Source organism: Ornithodoros turicata, chromosome 7 (genome assembly GCF_037126465.1).
Source record: "Ornithodoros turicata isolate Travis chromosome 7, ASM3712646v1, whole genome shotgun sequence".
In the NCBI taxonomy this organism is placed as follows: Eukaryota; Metazoa; Arthropoda; class Arachnida; order Ixodida; family Argasidae; genus Ornithodoros; species Ornithodoros turicata.
In genome coordinates, this window is record NC_088207.1 from 21,323,302 (window position 1) to 21,345,761 (window position 22,460).

The window sequence follows — 22,460 nt, forward strand, 5'->3', positions numbered from 1 at the left end:
CTTGGCAAATTTCAAAGGTCAATTGAAGAAAATAAATTTCCCTCCACTAAAACTTGTCCAAAGCCTTCCTAAAACGCGGCAAACGTTCCCAGAAGGTCGCCGAAAGTCCCACAATGCTCCGGCGATTACGTCATCAGTTAGAATTATTTTTTTACACTTTAGGTGAAACCTTATCCCATCTGTGTTTGTAAAGGGGCGCCGGAAACTTTGCTAAATTTGTTGTGTACCTTACAGTTGTTTTGTGGATTATTCTGGTTACCAACACCTTTTCTTCTTTTTACTTTCAGACGGTTTGTACGACAAATTCCACCTGCGGGTGAGCGCCCTCAATGTGAGTAAGACACAGTAATATCATTCGAATACATGTTAGGTTTGCTTAGTATGAGTAGCGTGTTGTTGATGGCGGTATAGTGTACACCTGGTTGCGGACGCGTGTACTGAAAGGGAGTCTGACCATTGGGAGGAGCATTAAAAAGAGGCTCGACCTGTCAATCAAACTTGAGCGTTCCTCATTGGTTGCTGTTTTCTATATGGGGGCTGCCATGACACCAAAATTTTCCCCAACAGTGTAGCTTCCAACGGCGAACGGCCGGGAGTTGGGGACAGAAAGTTTATTAAGCTACCTTAACTTTACTCTGTGAATATATACAGGGTGTCTTTCTTTTTTTAGGTGCCACAGATTTTTATTAAACATCTACGAGAGCCCCAGGTATGCCGTTTGGGCGTCTAACATACGTGGCCTGGTGGACATCTTTCCTAGCCGGTCGCATCAGTGTTCGATGACTAATGAACTAAAATTCGATAACTTATTAAATCAACGAGTTTTAGGGAAAAACTGAGATGGCCGGATTAAAGACCGTCGTAGTCGAAAGCTATTCCAACTGTCAGCGAATTCGAAATGTTTCTGTGCTTCAAGATACGAAAGTTTCTGTTTGCTATGCAAATGAGCCGAAATCGAAAAATTGCGCCTCAAGAGTGCATCATCTACGCCAGCACCCTTTCCATCGACTGACATTCTTTAGCTGCCACCACTGGGCACCACTGGGTCATCGCTATTAGAGGGTACCAACGGCACGGCCGAGCGTTGGTGGTATAGCCAAGGCACGCATAGCAGCACGAAATTACGAATGAGGAGGGGGGGGGGAGGAGTGTCGTTGGGAGGAACCCGAGAGGTCTGCCTGCCTGATTAGGCGGCATGTTTCTCGGGAAGGGAAAGGTGGTGGAGAGGAAAGGGTGAAGACCGAGCGGAATCCGCTCGGGGGGAGGATAGCTGCGTCCATGGGCCGACTTCAGGGGAATTGTGCCGGCATACGCCTATTACACATCTGAGGGAAACCCAGGAAAAACCCCAGACGGCACAGCCGGCCCGCGGATTCGAACCGCGTACCTCCCAGTCTCCAAGCGCACGCGTTACCGCTGCGCCACCGGAGCTGGTTACGAATGAGGTCTAGAGATTTTTCAAGCATTCCTCTCCCCACAACACCATTCGAACACCCCTCCTCTCCCCCCGCCTCTCATTGGCGTATGCCATTTCAAAAAGGTGTCATATAACTCCCACTACTATTTCGCTACTACTGCTGAAGAAGTCGAACAAAAGTCCAAATTGATTTGTTCGCAGCATGCTCCTCGAGTTAAAGGCGAACATAAAAACACACACACGAATAGACGCTGGTAAAATACCTCCGGAGTAAACAGTACAATGCGAACAGAATGCATCCGTTGTCCTTCGTCTTGGTGGTGCTCTCATATTCCAGCCATGGAAGCAGTTATGAATTTGAATAATAGATGAACGTAGGAGCAGCAGGCAAGCTAGCTGGTGCTTGATGTTAACATTTCCTTGAGCTTGAGGGAAAACGCCTTGTCTTGTCCTGTGTTCGTCCTGCAGTTTCCCTCAAACTTAAGGCAATGTTATAGGCTTCCGAAACTCGTCAGCAAACTGTGATCGGTCTTTAGTTACGATTCTGTTCGGTTCTGACGCGATATCAGGATATCAGCAACGAAAAAATAAAAAATAGAGCATGCCATGCAGCACAACAAAAAAACTACTACCAGCGAACTCAACATAGTATACATTTCTTCAGTAAATGCGAAAATGTGAAATCTTTGAAACTGCTCTCCGTAGGAGCCTAGGAGGACATCTGCGGACACACACTTTGGTATCGATAAGTTTACCCTGGTGCTGAATCACCCCCTGTCATAGCCACGATTTATATGTTGTTGTTGTTGTTGTTGCCCTGCTGCCCTTGATTATGCTTGACCCAAAGACGTGAGGTAACGCTCGCTGCTTGCCATAAACCTCATTAACCTTGGAATTCCTTGCAGTGGCCACCGTGGGTGACTCTGAAGAACAGGGCTAGTGAAGAGACCGAAGCTCGACTTGCGATGACAGGTCCAATGCCCAACATTATTTCAATCTTAGCTGAACTGATGGGCTTCAGGTAAGCACGCAGTATGGTGTCAGTGATTGATGCGCACAGGTAGACAGACGACCGGGCGGTTGGTCTGTCATAGACACGTCGATCGGAGCTCCGCCTGTGTTTCTGTGTGTTTAGTCCGTGGCTAAACTGTTATCGCCTCCAAGTAGTTATTTACCAACCGGCCCCAGTGCTATTAGTAAACAGGAGGGCTGCCAAGATTTTTTCCAGCGGGGTGGGGGGAGGCACGGCAGAATGTTTGTGTGTGTGTGTGGGGGGGGGGGGTCGTCAACTACACCCGCAACTATATTGTCTTCGCTCAGAAACCCTGCGTTTCTGGAAGCCACACTCTAAGAAAAAAAGGAGTACTTTTACTCCTTTTGGGGAGTAATTGCATTGCCACAAAAAATAGTCCCTTTCTGGAGTAAATGCACGGGAGTAAATGAATGTCACAGAGTGAAGACCGCATTTCACGCGCTGCTGTAAGAGTCCCAGGTACATAATTGGTGTGCATGCATGAAAATACTTTAAAGCAAACAGTAAACGGTGATATATCGAGTGATATAAAATCTTACGCCATACTAGGGCACAATTTGCGAAGAAAGATGCGCTAACTGTTTGTTACTCTGTGTGGTTGAAAATTGCTACGTTATTTGAGTTATACAGCCTTATGTCGTTCAAATTGACCAAGGGCACATATTTGCGTAGACTGTTGCATTCAGGAGACCATTCGCGAACTTTAGTGACAATTTGCAGTCCTGGGGAGTAAATGTCGGGACGAAATGTTGGGTTAGGGGACTAAAATGGGGAGCAATTGCAGACTAGGGGAGTAGAAGCTGCAATTACTCCCCGTTTTACTCCTTTTTTTCTTAGAGTGCAGGGGGGAGGGGACGGCCCCCTTGCCCCACGTGACGGCACCCATGAAAGTATATTCGGGTATTCCGAGTATTCCGGAGATATTCGGGTAAGTATATTAGTGTACTTGTACCCCCCATGTAATATCCATTAGGACCCTTCGGGTACTGTGAAATAAAAAATAAATAAATAAGTAGACAGTAGAGAAAGCTGTGTACGCGATGCTGCTCCCCCTACCAGTGAGATGGCGTCCTGCTGCCTGTGACCTGGTATAGATGGACACTACATTGAGATAAAGTTACACAGAGTTGTATTCAACTTAGGTACTCTGTGACAAGTCCGGAGGATTTGCAGTGGGGCATGGCACTACCAAATGGCAGCTGGACAGGCATGGTGGGCATGTTGTTCAGAAACGTAAGTACATATACTTCTTTGCAGTCTTGGGAAAAGTTAATTAAAAAAGTAACTAAGTTAGAGTTGCAGTTGGACCCGGATACAGTGGCTATATAAGGTACAATTACAGTTACTCTCCGCAAATAGTAACTAGTTAAGTTACAAGTAACTAAGTTACTTTACAGTTACTCTCCAAAGTGACGAAAAGAAGGCTCCAGTTTAAAAAAATATTTATTCTAAATCCGTCACTAGTGCAACGTGAACTACTTGAATAACAGCTACCGCTCGATGTTTGTCTTTGTAAGTCTCACCTGTTTTATTCCAAAGCATCGCTATACCAGTTCTGAATAACCGTTCAAGTGGAGCACTAGACGGGACCAATGCTTCTTCTATATTGCGCTGAGGAACACTGCCCAAGCAGCACGACAATATTGGTCCAATATTGGACCCATATGGGCTGCCAAGATTGCCAATATTGGTCTAATATGAACTGCCAATATTGGACCAATATGGGGAGTGCAACCAGGCTCCATATTGCACCAATATGGGCTGCCCATATTGGCAAGCCCATTTTGCGCCAATATTTCTGCGATAACGCCAACGGGGAGTCCGTGTAATAATAAAGCATTATCCGGCTTCATATCCACCACTGATATTACTTCTCTCTTCTTTTTGCTTTTTTTCATTTCTGCAGATCTCATTGATCCGACGTCGCATAAAATTGCAAAAACAAGATTGCATCGCCCTAAAAACGAGGAACGGGTGCTACGCCCGTCTTGCTGAAGGACAGAGGCAGTCGTATTGCCAACTGTAGCATGGGACAAGCGAAAGCTAGCCCACATTACACTTCAAAAATAGTACTGCCCTCGCCCCAAGAACGAAGAGCAGGATCAACTAGTGCTAGGCAGGCAGTACTACGGAATTGCCAACGCAAAACATCCCGCAGAAGCCTTCCTTGAGATTGCAATACTGTATGAACCAAAAATTTCCAACCCGCTCGGAGAGTACAAGGGAGCGAAACACTTTCGTAACGGTGACGGACATACGCCTCAGCAACTCACACTGCTTGCAGTAACTTCAAAGCGCTTAACTTTACAGAAGAGCCATCCCTATCTATCAAACAATGTGTTTTTTACTTGACCTGCCGCAGTTCCGTTACCATTAGAGGAACCAGAGACATTTTAGCCCGTATGAAACGTCCGATACGACTGTCGCGCATGCGCATCAATTGTAGGACGTGTGATTTCGCTCAAACGACCACGCTGGCTCTCAGTCGGATCGACCGATTGGCATTGGCAAGATGGCGGCTGCTTCCAGAAAGTGGAAAGTTGCGTTGTCGAGTTCGAGTGACTGTTACAATGGGATTGCCACGTATGTTGACTGTTTCGAACAATGTGTGTCATCTGCGGGAAGTTGTTGGATGTAACGATGTATTGAACTGGGCGTTTCACACGCTTCAACGTCCAATCTTGCCGTGTTGCTTGGGCATTTGTGCAACACGGGTACGCACCATTTTCTGTATTTTCAGTCAATATGGGGTGTACACGTGCAATATAGGGCCCATATTGCCAGGATTCTCCCAATATTGGCTCAAACTGGGCAATATGGGGCCCGTATTGCAAGTTTCAGCCAATATGGGGAAAATCTTGGCGAAACGGGCCCCCATATTGGACCCGTATCACCAATGATCGTATCGTATCGTTTTCGTTGCCGGCTTCCGATCTGCTAAAACTAGCCAAACTCGCTAATAGCCAGTACTTAGTAGATTGAACGTGTTCACGATAACGATACCGAAAACATGATAAGGCAGCCGTTTCATTTCTTTAAAGTGGCTGACATCATGTTGCCGATGTTTGATTTGACAGCTTCAGCCACATCGTTTCGTTTTTCTCGAGCGCCTTCCTGTCTTCTGAATATCCCTGTCTTCTAGTCCGCAGATTTGGCTCTGGGACCAATCGCCATGACGTACGACCGGTCACAAGTTTCTCGCTTCACGGCTCAAGTAACCACCGACTACTTGACCATCTTAACGGGATTTCCCGAAGTAGTTGAAGCTAATATCTTCGGAACCATCATGGCCTTTGAGTGGAAGGTAAAAGCAGAGACGACAAAGCGAAACGTGCCTTTATAGGACATATCATACAGGTGTGGCTTGGACTCCTAATATCTATCCTGGTATGCGTGGCAACCAACCTGTACGTGGACTGCGTCATGGATCCCGCGTACGCAAAGGCTGACCTTGCCAAACTACGACTTGAGCAACATTGGTGGACCTACTTTTCCGCCATGTTCTGCGAATGTAAGAGGCTAGGCAGCAAAATGAATTTGATGTCGGCAGCGCATGTTGGCTGGAGTTTTCACTGTGTAAAGTGGATTGGATTGGATTGATAAGAAAAACAACATGTAGATCGTGTCGAATTCGTGTGGCCGTTTGGTGGCAACTTTTTTTTTTTGCCACATCCCGAGCAGTCATGTTCGGTTGGTCAAGGCGGAGCAATCTCGCATGTTCGCGTGGCGCTTTCCGAGCGCCCACGATTTTCCAGATAGCACTTTTTTTCGGCCGGCCTCGATACGGCCGGGCAGCGGGTTGCCCCACTACATCCGGTGTCGTCACATCCGCACTGTAAGGATGGCAAAGGCCCACATTGACCCGCACGTCGAAGTTCACGTGGGCTAGCAGACGCCGAAAACCGAAGCCGAGAAACTGCGATCCAAGCGACCAAAAACGCTAGATTGCTGGCATTCATGTCCGGGTGGCGATGGTCACGTGATCTAACGCGGGCAACTTCGGAGCAGTTTCCGAGCGCTAGGCCGTGTTGCCATGAAATGACCACCCGAATTCGCCATAATGTGGGGCGGGCTGCTCCAGAACGTTTGCAGTTAACAGTGCAATGGCCACTAGCACTCTAAGAAAAAAGGGTGTGAAAAGGAGGTAACTTCTACAGTTACCACCTAGGTCAACATAGCGTACGATATAGGGTGTAACAGGGTGGTAAAAGCAATCATGATACAGTCAAACTCCTCTACAACGAAACTCAGGGGACAGCCAAAAAAAATCGCAGTAAAGGTATTTTCGTTAAAAAGGATGTCCATTATTGGACCTATAGGGCTCCAGCGGGACCGCAAAAAAATTTGCTGTAGTGGTATTTCGTTAAAAAGGTGTTCGCTATAAAAGAGTTTGACTGTATATCGAAATCAGTACAAAAGGCGTCCGCTCCCCTCGCTCACCGAATCAAAAGCGGTAACCCTATCATTTGTGGCAGATAATGAGGTAGCAGGTAGAACTTTGCAGCCTTTTAGGCATATCATATGAGACAACTATTACCTCCTAAAAGGTGTAACTACTCCACCTTTTTTTTTTTTTCTAAGAGTGAGGGGTTGGTGAGGTTAACGATGAAGTGATAGGAACGAAAATGAACGGGTGCAAAAGGAGAAAAGAGTGGGATATCTCGTGCGTGTGGAGGATTCAACGCGGTGGCCGTTAGGGTGCACCTTCTTCGTGATGCCGCTGTGTTTCAAAACCAATGTCCGCCTTTCCATCCCTTTGTATAGCATCCGTAGAGACGCCGGTGTGGATATCGGGTCGCATCGTGTTCGCCATCTGGTGGTTAGCCGTTGTGGTCATGATGAATGCCTTCACGGGTCACATGAAAGCCACCATGATGGTGCGACCGGAACCGTTCCACATCGAAAGCATGCGTGACCTGGCAGATACACCGAACATGCGTACTCTTGTCTGGAAAGGAACCGCCTACGAAGCCCTACTTAAGGTACGTGCAAACACTTCTTTTTTTTTTTCTTTTTCTCATAATGCTTACTTAGAATGTTACCAGCGGGTAGCCAAGTCGTGCTGAAGACTGGAAGGTGGTGAGTTCGAATCCCACCACCGGTTGTACTGTCTGAGGTTTTCCGTGGGTTCTCTGAAGACTTTGTCGGTACAGTTCCCCCTGAAGTCGGCCCAGGACGCATACTAACCCCCCTCCCCCTGTTCCCCACTCCTTCCTGCTGCCCTCTCTCCACCTGTCCATATCTGTACGCCGCTCATAGCCACAGTTGCTTCGCGGCGCTAACGCTGAATTACAAAGAAAACTTAGAATGTTATACAGGGAACCTTTTTCTTTTCTTCTTGGGAACCGTTTTGCCGCCATGTAAATCCGCCTCGTTAATATGACAATTCGCTTATCCTACAATGACCGAGATTTGTGTCATCAGTATTAGGTGAAACACATGTTTCATCTTCTCACTATTATGACCGCAGCAGTTGACCCTCAGACTAACCCCAAGGAGACGCTACCACGTACCTCAGGAATAGTGCGGCACGTGTTAAGGTATAGGCCGACAAAGTTTGGGATGACGCCTGATGTTGTTGACCTGGGGATTACGCGTACAGCGCTTTTGGAACCGCCGAACCGCTGAAGTGCTTAAAAAGGCAGTGACCACATAACCAAGTCACACAGTGCTGCCGACGCACACAATGCTTTCCGGGAGTGACATACTGGGTCTGTCCAGAGGTCGCCCGATAACGCTGTGGATGGGGTGCTTGATGGTGAGCGGAGTGGGCCCCCGCACGTCACTGCGAAGGAGGGAAGAGGAGCACTAAAGGTTGTACTACGATTCTTTGAGCAATAGGTGGATATTTATAACGAGTGCACAATTGATGCTGCTATTTTCCATTTAGAAAACTTGATCGGTGTTAACTGCTCCGAGGAGACATTGGTAACGGCCTTTTTCCGAAAATAAATCATCATAACTATACGTAGGATTATGATTATGTTCTGCCTTTCTGCCTAGCGATCTGTCCGTAGGATGCGTTTCCCGTTAGTGTGACAATTCGCTTTATGACCAAAATCCACGGGAGCGGCGGTGGCCATATTAACGAGGGTTCACTGTGTTCAATTGTTGTCTACAATGTACAATGTTGGTCGTGTTCAGCTTTCACATCATCACGCGTAAAGGATAACAAACGAAAACTGAAAGCCCGTGGAAAGGCGTGTAATTCAGATTCCTTACAGGAGCTGCCATGCACTATTCGCTATGCCTTTTCGAACTGTTCTTGAAAAGGCCCACTTCCAGATTGTAGCGACCAGTTCCAAGAACTGTTAGGTTGACGACGCTACTATACTACGTCACTATCGAAACGTGCGCCATGTCCCAAGAGCATAAGCTCTTGGGAACCCCTCTAATATATGGGAATCATAATTCTAAGTCCACATGAAGCTTTTTCAGTACCTCTGTAGCTGGTTTCACGAAAACGTTGTCTGTCACAGTTCGTATGATTAAAGTGAGTGAGTAGAGTGTGCACCGAAGGCTCTATATTTTCCCCTGGATCCTAGGTTGCCAGCTTGCAATAGTTCCTTGACTTAGCGAGTTCACAAAGCACAACCGAAGGAGAACCAACGAAATAACAAACATGAAAAGGACGAACTAATCATGTGCAATTGGGAACAAGAACTAGGAAAAACAGCATTTTTGCCGCACGACCTTTCGCGCAAAATTTGTAGTTGTTCAGGTGTGATGTTGCGCAACTCCTAAACCACTGTGTAATACTCGTGTCTTGTCGTGTCCTTTTGTGACACTTTCTGGTCCCTCGTTTGTGACAAGTGTTCCCACTATTTTGTCTCCCGCCCCACAGCCTACCGGGTTTTCTCCTTTTTTTATATTTATTTAAACTAACTGCGGCTAAGTTGTCTGGGGTAGTTAGTCTGACTTTGTCGTGACTTAAATCCCCAGTTTTTCTTTTTTCTATCACATCACATCACTCGTGTCTATCGCACTTACTTTGTAGCAACGCGCACCGAATTATTGAAATATTTGTTGCTTGCCCCTTGCCACCCAGTGAAGAAATATTTACTAAGGAATAGCAAGCCGTCATTTCTGGCTGACTTTTCCTACCAACATAAATAGATCCCCTCTTGCCACTCTTCCGAATCGGAAGGACGTGATTGACATCGGCTGGGCACCACTTTCTCACTCACGACATTCCAAGGAATGTGTATCCCTACCTTTGTGCAATACAGAACAAAGGAAAAGCAAGAACTATCTCACGTATTTTTAGCCCGTGTTATTCTGTGTGGTAATTTACGCACCGAGGTATGTTAAAGAGTTTCACATGTGTCAACACGTATGCATAGTAACGCCCGCAAAGGCTTACCAGACTCAGCTGCATACGGCTGATATCTTGAGGTTACTTAAACATCAGAAAAAGCCTTCAAGGCTTGAACGGAAGTCGTTTAGCATCAACTACAGCAACAGTATGTTGCACTAATATTCTTGCTGCGTAACAATATTCTTTTTTTAAATTCCGTGTTAGTGGCGCGAAGCAACTATGTCTATGAGCGGCATGCAGACGTGCACCAGGTGGAGAGAGGACTGCATCAAGGAGTGGGGGATAAGGGGGTTAGTATGCGTCCTGGGCCGCCTTCAGTGGGAACTGTGCCGACATTCGTCTGGAAAGCCTCCCAACCCACGAAGAACCTGAGACGGTGTAGCCGATGCTGGGATTCAAACCCGCGTCACCTCCCAGTCTCGGCGTGGAAGGCGCTAACCACTACGCAACGCGAGCTGGTTGCATGACTATAAAATGCAGAAAGTATTCTGCAGGAAACTACGCGTTGTATGTCCCATCGCTTACCCTACGGTTTCCACGCAGAACTCCCTGGACGTGGAGGAGTACCAGAAAGTGTGGCTAATGGTTCAGCGCAGCAACGGTACGATTGAAACCAACTCCTTGTACAGTCAGGAGAACCTAAAGGAAGTGCAGCTGGGCCGTACAGTGATCGTGAGCGATGTTACCACGATGCGGTACCACGTGTCTCGTACATGTCGCTGGCTTCGGCACGGCAACTACCACTTCGCCCAGGAGCAGTTCTTTCCCCACAAGTTCGCCATGGCGGTCAGGAAGGACATTGACCTGAAGTTCATCAAAGAACTGAACAGTCGGTAAGCAACGTAAGCACGCACTGGATGCGCGTATAATGCAACAACGCGTGTACCCATAGTGTGCGGACAGCATAGCTACTTTACACCGTGCCTTTCCAATCTGCCGAATCCCAACTCGCCGAATGGATCGAATGGTCGCAGACAGCGTTAACCCTTGGACCTTCCAAGTTTCTGTCCCTATGTCCGTTCCCAGTTATAGGTAAATGTAGTGATAGAGGACGCTGAACACGTCATTCAAGCCTGCACTAAATACAGTGACCATCGCCGTGTCTTGCGACCGTCGCTGACCCACCTGGATAACCTCCTTTTCAGCACCGAAACAAATTCTTGGGTGCTGACCTGTGGGTCACCATGGGTCACCAAGTGCAGGCTATGCACGCAGTTGTGCAATTTTTGAAATCATGTGACACTCTCTGAAAGCGCTCCCCTCATCATCGTCCCCTCATCCGTTCCCAATGCACACTAGGGCAGTGTACCGCCTCAGCGGCGGTGAATCGCCCACCTCATCATCATCCAATGCGTGTGTGAAATCATGTTCCTTCTCGACACCTTCTGAAATCGCTTAGTGACTCGGCTACTGCCCTAGGTGAGGGGCCCACTGCTCGGTGTGCATCGAGGGACATTGCTGTATCTGGTCTACAGACTTTTGAAATATGCTTTCATTCGGTGAACACACTCATTAATCGGTCCCTGTTTGTTTTTTGTCTCCTGGACACATTGAGCTGCATTTGTTTTGCATTTTTCTACTTCCTCTTCAACTTATGTGCACTGGAATAGCCTGTCCCACTGCCATTGTAGAATAATACGTTCTCACTATTCTTTGCTTTCGTGCACCGCGAAGCAAATGAGGTTATTAGATGCGTACAGACGTAGGCAGATGGAGAGAGGACAGCCGGAAGGAGGAAGGGACAGGGGGTTGGTATGTGTCCTGGGCCGACTTCTGGGGGAACTGTGCCAACATCCGTCTAGAAAGCCTGGCAGTAACCTGGTAGAAACCTCCTGACAGCACAGCTGATGATATGATTAGAACCCGCCCGCCGCCACCACCCCACTGTTCACGTGACCTTCGAACTGATATCACCATCTATGCACTCGGTCATTCCGCTGATCGTACTTACTTCTATGTTAATACCAGTGACCACTAACTACTTCTACAGTAGTTTAACTATAACTACTAACTACTTCGCGATGGAGTAGTTTAACTAGTAGTTCAACAACTTTTCCGGGGAAGTAGTTAAAACTACTTCTTTAACTACTGCAATGTATTTTAACTACATCTCGCCGTAAGCTTGCCGTAAAGCTTGCGGCAAAATCAGAAGTAGGTGGCGCCTGAAGTAACCTAACTACTGTAGTTAACTACTCGAAATAGTACTTTAACTAGTAGTTGCACACTGCATTTCTGCAAGTAGTTGATAACTACTTTTTACCTACAATAAGGTAGTTTAACTACATGTACTTAACTACTGGCCATCACTGGTTAATACGTTGTTATATAGGCGTCGAAACTTCCCGATAGCCCGCTACAACATAGCGACAGGACCACCCGCTGTCACGAAAGTGATGCAGAGCTCACACCTTATCGTGAGTAGTACGTAGCACTACGTAGTCGGGATATAATGACGACAGCGTCTGGAAATATAACATAACCGAAAACAGTTTATTTGTCTTGTTCGAAACGAACAAGATGTACCACATCTAGAACAAAAGAAACAAAGCGGAATACTCAGGGAAACGTTACCAATATCATCACTACATTGGTGCAACGTTCGATGGCCGGCTGGTAGCTATACCTCAAGGACACTGAGCGTCAGAGCTTTCTCCTTGCGGATTTCACCTTCCTATGTCGTGTATGATTCTTCGGCTATGGTTCACCAAGTGAGTCCAGTTCACAGTAAGTCTCTATGTGTCTCCATCATATTGTGGAAGGTGTCCGCCGGCCCTGTCGTTCTTTTCCTGTTCAGGTCAGATCCTGTTAGCCCATGAGACAATTGATGTTCTGAAACAATCAGTTTCATCATTAACTGTTAGCCCAGCTCGCAGAAAACCCTCACTATCTTTCCAGAGCTTCCCGATACGTAACACTTGCCTCACAGATAATCAGCTTAGGTATGTTCGGTGAACTCAGATTTGGCAGGTTAGGCTGTGCCTCCCCCCCCCCCTCTACACACACAAAGCGTACCACGTATAACGTTTTCCACGAAGCGCATTCATTGAAATAGGTCTGGCCCATTCAAGTAGGCGTACCAAACGCTCGCGTTCTATAAGACTGTAACTGGCCTACTTCACCTTGCACCGTTTCTGCACATATCATGAGTCACCAACTCGCCAAGCTCTACACAGTTCTTGACGCGCCCCAGTATGAGCGTTTATTTGATGACAGTGACAAGTTGTACACTATGCAGGATCAGCTGGCTTAAAGAGGCTGGTCTCATCGACGCCTGGCTCAACGAACAGTACGGGGACTGGAAGGCCTGCTCCAGTGCAAGACACGATGACGTATACAGCGCCCTTAGCCTCTTCGAAGTACAGTCTATCTTCCTTCTCTACGGCCTCTTCTCCGCTATATCTCTTTTCGTCTTCCTGCTGGAGTCGATTGCGGGAAAGTGTACTCGCAGAAAGAGGGCACATTAAAACAGTTCGCTGCTTCCCAAGCAGCACAATGTAGTGAAAGTCGAGTGCAATAGGGGTGGACGGTATGTGTCTTATCGATGTTCCTTAGTTTCACGAGTCAGTTCAAGGCCTTCCACCTACCCGTCCACCCCTACTGCACCCGACTTTCAGTACATTTTGCTGCTTGGGCTTGCTTCATTTATTTTGAGTCATGGGACTATCGTTGATAGAGAGAAAGAGAGATAAAAAAAAAAAAAACTAAGATGTCTTCCGCTCCGGGGCAGCCGGCTGCTCCAGAACACTTGGTGCAGCTCTTAAAACAAGACGCTAGTCACTTTTGTTTGAGATATTGTGAACTGAGCTTTAAACCTTGAACGATGGTTGCTGCACCGATGGGCGCGTTAAGTAGCAACTCTGCAAGAGCGCACTCCCACTTTTCGCACTAGTTTTCATAACGACACGTCACGTCATGGTCCGGAGTCACATTCGACCGTCACACGGAAGCAAAATTCGCCACCCGCTGGGCTTCGAGTCCTGAACATTCAGGTTGCGAGGCGGATACTTTATTCCTCGGCTACTGCCGCAACGGAGATTCAGCGACGAACCATGCTATCGACAAAGCTTGATCACGTTGTAATGATAAGCTAGACACATTCTGTGTTACCCGGCCTTTAATAGGCGATTTCAGATATTGCCCTTGTGCTCCGCACGGGGGCCCTCCGTCGCCCAAGTCACGCGCATCGCGCAATGCGTCGTGGGAAATGGTTTACATTCGTACTCGTCTGCCTGTTGCTCGAAGGTGCGGGAGGTGAAGGAGAGAGAAAACCGAAACCGCTTGCGCTCTTGTTCTTCTCTCTGACTCATGAAAACTAAATCCCAAGGTGCAGCGGGGCTTTCGCAACACGGCGCTCTCTGGTGGGCCATTCATGCAATTTCTGAAATCGTCTATTGTGAATATGATCAAGCTTGCTTATGGTGTCTTCGACTGGTCGTTCCGATTCTCCGAGTTGGAGCGGGTCAGACCGCACCTTACTACGTTCTCCGAGCCGGAGGAACCGTGCAGAAGCGATGAGGTAGGTTCGAGCAGCGGAGTGGAGATGTATAATGTTAACTCACGTGTTAACTTCCGATGTTTTCCTGACGACGACGACGCAAAATGCAGAACATGGCAGGCATGGCGCAACAGAGACACTACTCAGCGGACGCTGGCGCAGTCACGTGACCGGAACCCAACCGATTTGGCAGCCACTCCGACGGCGTTGGTGAGAGCACCCTGGAGCACTCCGAGTTGGAGCAAAGATCTCCAAATGCACCAGTCGAATGCAGTGAGAGTGCTCTGTTTCGAACAGTCGAAGATGAAACATCGTTCCAGAGTGCTCTAGAGTGATCGGTAGTAACCAATCCAAGACACTATTAATTTAATGATGAGAGGCCCGGTGCAAGACGGTGGGGGATTTTCCCGACCAAACTTCCAGTGACGTGCATTATAAGACGCACAGATCTTGCCTCTCCTCAGCGCATAAAAAAAATCATTAAGCATAAAATGTATGATATTATCTTATTTGTAGCGAAAATTAATGATAATATTCATGTTGAGGTGCTGTATTGCCTGCGCAATCGTCCCACATCGCAGAACAGAAATGCTGGGGCAAATCTCTGTATTTATTGTAGTATATGATATTACAGAGATGGAACCATGAAAGCGCTTATGGCCGCCTTTGTGGCCATTGTGTGGCAAGCCATGTGAAGCCAAATAAGTCTAGTCCGTCATTTACATACGCCGTCCAAGATATAAGGAGACCCAATATCACACCAAAAGAAATAATGCAGCGCAACCATGGGTAAGGGCCCGCGTAGTGTCATGCGGCCAGTCTTAACAGCTAATACGGAAGCAGAGTGAGTGTGATGGATTACATTATCTGGCGGAGGAGGGAGAGTGACGTCTCTGTGCACAGTCATCCTATCTGCGGCGCAGTAATATTTTGAGAGCTGACTGAGTAGATTTCTTTTCGTTCTTAAGTTGAACACGACTATAAGGTTCGCTTGAAGAAAGGGTCGTCTTTTTTTCCTAGGGTAGCTTTTTCTTGCTGCGGCGTGTTCTGCGTTTTGTGCGCATAAAACGTGCTCCTGCGAATGAACGGCGGGCACAGTTCTTGACGTCCACCGGTATTGCTTGAGCTCCTAGAGCATCAGTGACGTGATGGCACTTCATCGCACTGCATCGCGTGTAGGCGACTGGATGAACCACTAAGCCCGACAGTTAGGGCACCCACGCATGTGTAGCATATCCCACTTCCTATGTGTTCTGTCATGTGTGTGTGCGTGTGCGTATGCCTCATCTCCTTCATCGCCATCCCACTCATATGTTAATTCATATGCACTGAGGTAGGGTACCGCAATTTCTGCAGTGAAACACCACATCCCATCGTCATATATGTGGTGGTGGTTGTCCTTTTTTTTATCTTCTCCTTCTTCTTCTTTACTCATATTGAGAGCTCTTCCTGCGTGTCTGCCTAAGATCCCCTGTTGTAAGTTGTGTTGAAGGACCACGAATTCTAGGTAAAAACTGTCCCAAATTTTAACCGTATTTCAGCAGGTCGCTAAAGCACAATCTATGGGGAGTAATCGGTATGGAATGGAGTAGTGATCCCAGGGCACTTGTCCTATGATCAAGAAGAGAGAGAGAGGTAGCTAGGATAATCGAGAAGCGTAGGTAGGAGTCCCGCTGCTGTCGACTGTCCTATGCCGTTGCCTGAACTCAGACAGCAGCAGTCACAAAAGCAAGTCTAAGCAAGTTTTGAATGTACTACTGCAAGGACGTCCCTGGAACTAGACAACGAGGAAAGGCGAGGTCTTGGTGCGCTTGAGTCAGGCCCTAAGGCGGCCACCAAATTCGAGATCCCCCAACAACGGAATAAGAGTAACCAAGCGCAAAACACGACCTAGGATTATGAGAATGGCGTTTTATATTGAACTTTGCATTGAGCAGAATGGTGGACAAAATAAAGACACACTGCGAATTACCGCCTTACAAGACGCCGCAAGAAGCGCAACAAAGATGCGTGCGCGATACACACTATCACAAAGTTAATCTGTAAGAAATACATACGCAGACAACTATCGATCACAGACATGATAGTCAAAGCCACAAATAAAACCGCAACGCTACCATTAAAAGTAAAAAAAAACAAAAGCACCACAATCATGATCTACGCGCTCCGTGGCGCTCGCACTTATCAAGCCCATATGTTAAAATACTAGACTAAAAACAGATAAAACGGTAATACACATTACACTTGTCGCTATCAAACATGACCGGCAAGGACACCAGATATAGAGCTATCCTCTAAGCTGCTTCCAGCGAGTTCCAGCAAGGCCAGCGCTGCATCTAACTTGCTGAATTCGTGATTTTCACCTCTGTGACGCGAAAGTTCCCGCTTATTTTCAAACCATTGAAGACAGTCCGGACAGAACGTGACATATACTTTTTGAGGCTGCGTGGCCTCTTCAGAAGTCATGTCGGAAAGCGGCGGAGTTGGAAGCAAGTGCATTCCGCCGTCATTTTCAATATTGGACGCCATGCTCGAGACATCGTACCGCTGGGAGGCTGCCTTGTAGCTCAAATCCAGAACGTCGAGTTGAGCCTCACTGTACCTTTTGCTAGCCGCTCCCACCGCCGATTGAGCGTATTCGTCTAGACCTCTGCTGTCGTCATACATTACATGATGCCTGTCAGGCAAATGAGACGTCGAGCTAAAGGGAATGTCCGGTTCACAACGCCCCCTTGATGACTCGGGCAGAGCGGCACCGGGAACAGATAGTGCATGACGATGCAGGTTGCTGTAGCTGTTGGATCTGTATTCGCGTTCGGTACGATGATGAGGCTTCTTGCCCGTGTGGACCTGTGCGTGGCGATACAGCGGATGTCGACGGGGACATACGACATTACATCTCGGATAGGTACACTTGTACTCGCCTGACGGATGCTCTTTCTGCGTGTGCTCGTCCAAGGCGAACTTAGTCGAGAATTTCTGGTCACAGCACAAGTGTTCCTCTGGTCGGTGCATTCTCTGAACGTGTAGCTCTACATTGTTGCGTTTGGCGGAACTGTACTGGCACCGTTCGTGTTCCTTGCACTGGTATGGCAGGGAATGATTGAACATGGCACATGCTGCTACAATATCAGGTTCCTGTTGTGCTTGGAGCGGAGCGGTTACAGGTGAGCATGGCTTAGATAAGGTTTAAGGAATTCCTCAGTGACGTCATAATGATAAAGACCAATGCGGCTTTGTGGCGAAAACAGGAAAGCTACAGAAATTGCGGATTCAAGGCTGTAGTTTTACGTAAAATATGACCAACGGACAACATCCATCTAAGGTGGTGGAAATATCTTGAACGCCTCTCTGGCACGATGTAGCTTTGACAGAGCCACGAGACAATGTATGGTATGCGATATACTCCTTTCCAGGGTGAACGGCTATAGACATATCTGATTGTAGCATGTCATTCCGCTGACATCAATTATTCCGCATTATGAATAAATAACTATGGGTTTGTAAGATACCATAACGCCTCATAAGTAGACAGCCCTTAAGTTCTGTGACTCGCTGCTGTCTGTTTTGGTTGTACACTTGTCGTGCCAGTATAACAAGTTGTATATATATTTATCCAGTATTGAGGGGCACGACAGCTAAATTTTGCTGGTAACTCATTTTCTTTGTCGGTTTTGTTGCTTTCGGCCTATAACTTCGCACTGACTCTATAGTGTCCTTAAAAACGCTTGTAAGTGATGAGTGATGACTTATAACTTGTTGATGGGAGCCACACTGCACACTCACCATTCACGTCACCACAAAAATCGGACGAAATCCCCCCCCCCCCCCCCGCGGTACCTTCTTGTATCGGTTGGTAATTGTACCGTTTGGGTAGCGCATCCAGGAGAAGGAAAACGAGATGAACAGCATTTCAACAGCTTCTCGCAACAGCATTTGAGTATACACATCCACAGAATACATTGTGTACACTGTGGTGAGCTATACTAGTACGCTGGGTGAACTATACTAACTTCCCTATATACCTCTAATTCCGTGTTAGCGCCGCGGAGCAACTGTTACTATGAGCGCCCTACAGACGTGGACAGATGGAGAGAGGACAGCAGGAAGGAGTGAACTCTTAAAAATGAACTTCATCACATAGCACGTTTCTAGCCAACCGTCATCCCGAGAGACACCGTTCTTTCCCTGATTTGCTGAAAACAGGGGCGTGCGCCATTTTTGTGGCATGTGCCTTTCAGACATATGTCGGCACAGTTTCCTTAGAAGTCGGCCCAGGACGCAATTCCCCCAGGGCGCCAGTCGTGACGTTGCTCACATCTGTGAGGCCGACAACGGCGAGCCCTTTCACCAACACCACCACCACCACCACCTTATGGCATTATGCAGTCCATAATTGACACCAGAGATGTCGTACGCCTCCCGTCTTCATCAAATCAAGGGAGAAAACGTTGTCATTCGGGATGGTTGTTGGCTAGAGGCGTGCCATGCGGGGAAGCTCTGTTTTTAGAGTGCAGGGGACAGTGGCGATTAGTACGCGTCCTGAGCCGACTTCAGGAGGAACGTGCCGACATTCGTCTCGAAAGCAGGGGTCGAAACCGGAACTGTGACCGGAAAATATGATGCGGTAACCGGTTCGCCAGACGGTAAAAACGCCTATACCTTCCCACCCGTCTGCCGCGCACCAGCTCCCGGTGTCGCTCGGAATCTTGCCGAATTCATAGAGCGGACAAATTGATAAACCAAGAAGTGGTGAGTCCACGCACCTCCTATAGCCTCACCTCCAAAAGGTTCACGACCTCCCTGTACATTTGTGTGACTCGGGGTGCTTAAAAAAAAAAAGAGAGACGTGCTACACGACAGCTTGACTTTGCATTGTTGGCTCGGCTGCTTCCTGTCATTCATCGTCGCAGTGTGAAGGCGACGTAAATTTTAAAAGTTAACAGTGACACCCACAGCCGGAATTTCTTGCTGCGGCGCACTGCCGTTGGAACTTTCGGTTTCGGTTTGCGATGTCGCGTTTTTTTGTGATTGCAGCGGACTTAAGTGTCTGCTACAATCACAAAAAAAGTGTCACTGCACGTAGATTTTAATACTTTGACACGTGTATTCACATCAGCTGTGGCGCTCCAATGCAAGAATAACCTGTCGCGTGTAGTAGGAACATTTCTCTCGCTCGTTCCACCGTCGCAGTGATGAGCGAGGATCACAATAGACCACAAAAACAATAAAGCTCGATATATTATTTCCACAGACACAATGAAAGCGTACATGCGTGACGTGAATTATAAACGTTTGGTTACACTTCAAAGCCAGCCAAGTCAAGTCTGTGAGGCAAACTGGTAACGCGCACATACTCAAGAGGTAGTGGTGGTGGAGCTGGTGAAAGAGCTCGCCAAATATTCAAGAAAACTGATTTAGCGTTAAGGCTCGCCAATGGTTCGTTCGCTGAAGACGTCCTTCTCCTCCGGCGAGCCCCTCCAGTTTCGTGATCGGCGGACAAAATCCTTGTCAATGGCGAAGGCAAAGCAGCTTGACCCAACAGCATGCGTTTTGTGTGCAGGAGGCCACTTGTGGTGGTCGTTGAGAGGCTGTTTCTTTCATTCGTATTCATCAAATTAACTGCAGAGAATATTCTAAAAAACAGTCGGTCAAACACTCATTCCCGCGTTCTGCTGACGTTTTTCATCTTTCTTTCTTTTCTTTATTTACCCTCAGGTCTCAGAGGAATTACAGAGGGGAGTGGGGGCAGTGAACATGTCTTCAAGGAGCTTTCGGAAACGTGTAGCATCCTGGACGACGACCAGCGAGGCAGGAAGGCTGTTCCATTCGAGTGCTGTCTTAGGAAGGAATGAGTTGTAAAAATGGTTTGTGCGGCTGAACGGTACGAGAACTTTTTCAGAATGATCCAAGTAATTGGACATATGATGAGGAGGGGATAGCAGTGAGTACCTAGGGAGGACGTTATTATAATAGAGCTTATGAAATAATGAGAGACGAGAGAATTTACGACGTAGAGATAAAGGCCGGAGAGATCCGTTTAGTTTAAGTGAGGTGACGCTGGTGAAACGAGAGTAATCAGAAAAGATGAAACGAGCAGCCCGGTTTAATCTGCGTCGAGTGATCCATTCATTGGACCAAAAATCGTGAGATTTCTATAACTCTCTGTAGATCTGTAGATTTTTCAAAAAGTAGGTAGATCTCATGATAAATCTGTAGGTGTGGCAACACTGGCGCGTGGTCCAGAGCATGGAGGAGGGGAAACACAGGAGCGGCCTCTCGTCCTTTTTGCAACGGGGAGCAGTGTGCACATGGGACTCTGGGGTAATCCCATCTACCACGTGACCGCTTTCTTCTCTTTTTTTCTTTAGAAATTGGCGATAGCCTTTTGCAATGGAGATCATTGGTATGCTATATGTCATTTCCTAGCACTTTTCGGTACAGTAAAGGATGATCTGCTGTAAACTGTAATGTGAACTATGAGAGTAAAACATCGGGAGCATGACACTCCCGACATTTCGACATCGTGCGAATGCTCAACATATTATGCGGCAGCACTGTGAGCAGTTTTGTGTTTTTTCTTCCCGTAGAACATTCCGTGATGATGTCTCTCGTGTAAGAACATCGCAGACACTGATGATGTCTTCCGCATTCCCAACATTCCGCTACGTTTCGAGACAGAACGTCTCGATAAGTTTGTTTTCTTGAGTTGTTTAGTTATGTCGGTGTAAAGCCTTCTTGTGTTTTTGTGATGAACCCCGACTTTTGGAATATTGATGAGGTGCGACCTGACAATAAAAAAATAGAGTCTCGCCCTGCTGATGCAACGAGGAGTAAAGCGATAGAAACCTTTGAACTGCTAAGAAAACGCGAGGCTACTTTTGAATTGGGCGTAATGGCTTACAGATATGGGTTAAACGTAGGGGCACAACTGCATCGAGTTATGATGTAATGCTAGAGAGGATAACACGGTGTGGGGTTTGGCGTGAAGGAATAAGATCCACTGACCCGAATTACAGGATTTGTTTTATTCAAGCCGATCTTGTTTGTTTCTAGTTCGTTGTGTACACAGGTTTAACATGTGCATAGTAACTGCTTGTGTGAGCGCTGAAGTACGTTATATAATACCGTGGCGCAATCTATCCTCCGAGCTGAATTTTCTGCGCAGAACACAGGAATTTCCGGGGGGCAGCCCAATAATGTTATCACATTAAATAAAAGTCGTGCGCTGCGCCGTCGAGGAAATGCAGAAGTTTTTTTTTTTTTTTTTTCGCAGGCAGTTTTCCGCGCCATGGACACGTTCCCTCAAGTGTGCACGCAGTCTTATCGAGCGACACGCCGGCGGTGACCCAAGTACGAAAAGAGCTACGGCGAAGATGGTTGAATGCACGCGACAACCAGCGCTTGATGTCGCGTCCCCTCGCGTATGCTGTCCCCCTTGGGAATATTTCGTCCGCTTGCCACAGAATATTTCTTCCGCTGCTCGTGTGCTTGCGTCGACGGGTCGCCTGCTGGCACTTTGAGCAATCTTTTCGCGTTCCAAAATAATAATAATAATAATAAACTTCAATCGTCTATTCCAACGTGGTTCGGATATTCTTCGGATGCCGTTCACGGTGTCTTCTTCCCACATACTCCCCTCTTCGCTATCCTGTGGTGACAACAAGTACATTTATTGGTCTCTACTTCCCAACTGTTCGCAGCTCGCGTGGCAGCTCAGTTTGCAGATAAGTTTCGTCTTCTCTCTTCGCTACTGTTACGTACGGACCTACACGCTGTGGGCGTTGGTGAAGCCACATAAAAGCTATCCAACTTACGAGTACCTATATGTCACAAAACGAAACACACGTTCCTGCTTATCACTCGTGCTGCGTACCAAAACGTACCTCCAACTCCCGAGTTCTTAGAGTACCTCAACTCCCGAGAACGCAACGCACGCAGTTCCTGTCACTTTCAATTTTAGCACCGTTTCCGTGTCTTTTGTGTTTGCCGCTGGGAAATTAACTGTGAAACTACAGCATAGAAAGGATATTTCGCCACCCGACACGTTGGTCACGACTAAGAACGTTGATTAAGTATGGCTCGTTTGTTTTCGGCAGAGCACCGGCAACATGAGAAACATATGCGACCACCGAAACGATTTCGCTTCGGGGATTCGTTAACTATATGCCAACTTTCAAGACGTGTCAAAGCTCCT

The 22,460-nt window shown here is 47.3% G+C and overlaps 2 protein-coding genes and 1 long non-coding RNA gene across 3 annotated transcripts; 2 read left to right on the top strand and 1 right to left on the bottom strand.

Moving 5' to 3' along the window:
- The first annotated feature begins 293 nt into the window (after positions 1–293).
- Positions 294–13,411, top strand: LOC135399668 (glutamate receptor-like). The gene is made up of 8 exons (XM_064631401.1): positions 294–331; positions 2,323–2,438; positions 3,593–3,683; positions 5,593–5,754; positions 5,808–5,961; positions 7,215–7,432; positions 10,312–10,601; positions 13,004–13,411. Exons 2-8 carry the CDS (start codon positions 2,383–2,385, stop codon positions 13,230–13,232), a joined length of 1,200 nt encoding a protein of 399 aa, XP_064487471.1. The 5' UTR covers positions 294–331; positions 2,323–2,382; the 3' UTR covers positions 13,233–13,411.
- A 3,105-nt stretch (positions 13,412–16,516) lies between these two features.
- On the bottom strand, positions 16,517–17,374 carry LOC135400522 (zinc finger protein 665-like). The gene has a single exon (XM_064632354.1). It carries the CDS (start codon positions 17,372–17,374, stop codon positions 16,517–16,519), a length of 858 nt encoding a protein of 285 aa, XP_064488424.1.
- Positions 17,375–17,393: 19 nt separating this feature from the next.
- LOC135399669 (uncharacterized) lies at positions 17,394–21,580 on the top strand. The gene is made up of 3 exons (XR_010424380.1): positions 17,394–17,430; positions 19,982–20,147; positions 21,540–21,580. It is a non-coding gene; the product is annotated as an uncharacterized LOC135399669 (long non-coding RNA).
- Positions 21,581–22,460: the final 880 nt, after the last annotated feature.

Bases quoted from the DNA above. Each gene is read 5' to 3' on its own strand.
- LOC135399668 (XM_064631401.1), top strand. From the start codon at position 2,383: ATGACAGGTCCAATGCCCAACATTATTTCAATCTTAGCTGAACTGATG. The intron at 5,962-7,214 runs GTAAGAGGCTAG...CCCTTTGTATAG, and splicing joins TTCCGCCATGTTCTGCGAAT to CATCCGTAGAGACGCCGGTG. The intron at 7,433-10,311 runs GTACGTGCAAAC...GTTTCCACGCAG, and splicing joins CCTACGAAGCCCTACTTAAG to AACTCCCTGGACGTGGAGGA.
- LOC135400522 (XM_064632354.1), bottom strand. From the start codon at position 17,374: ATGTTCAATCATTCCCTGCCATACCAGTGCAAGGAACACGAACGGTGC.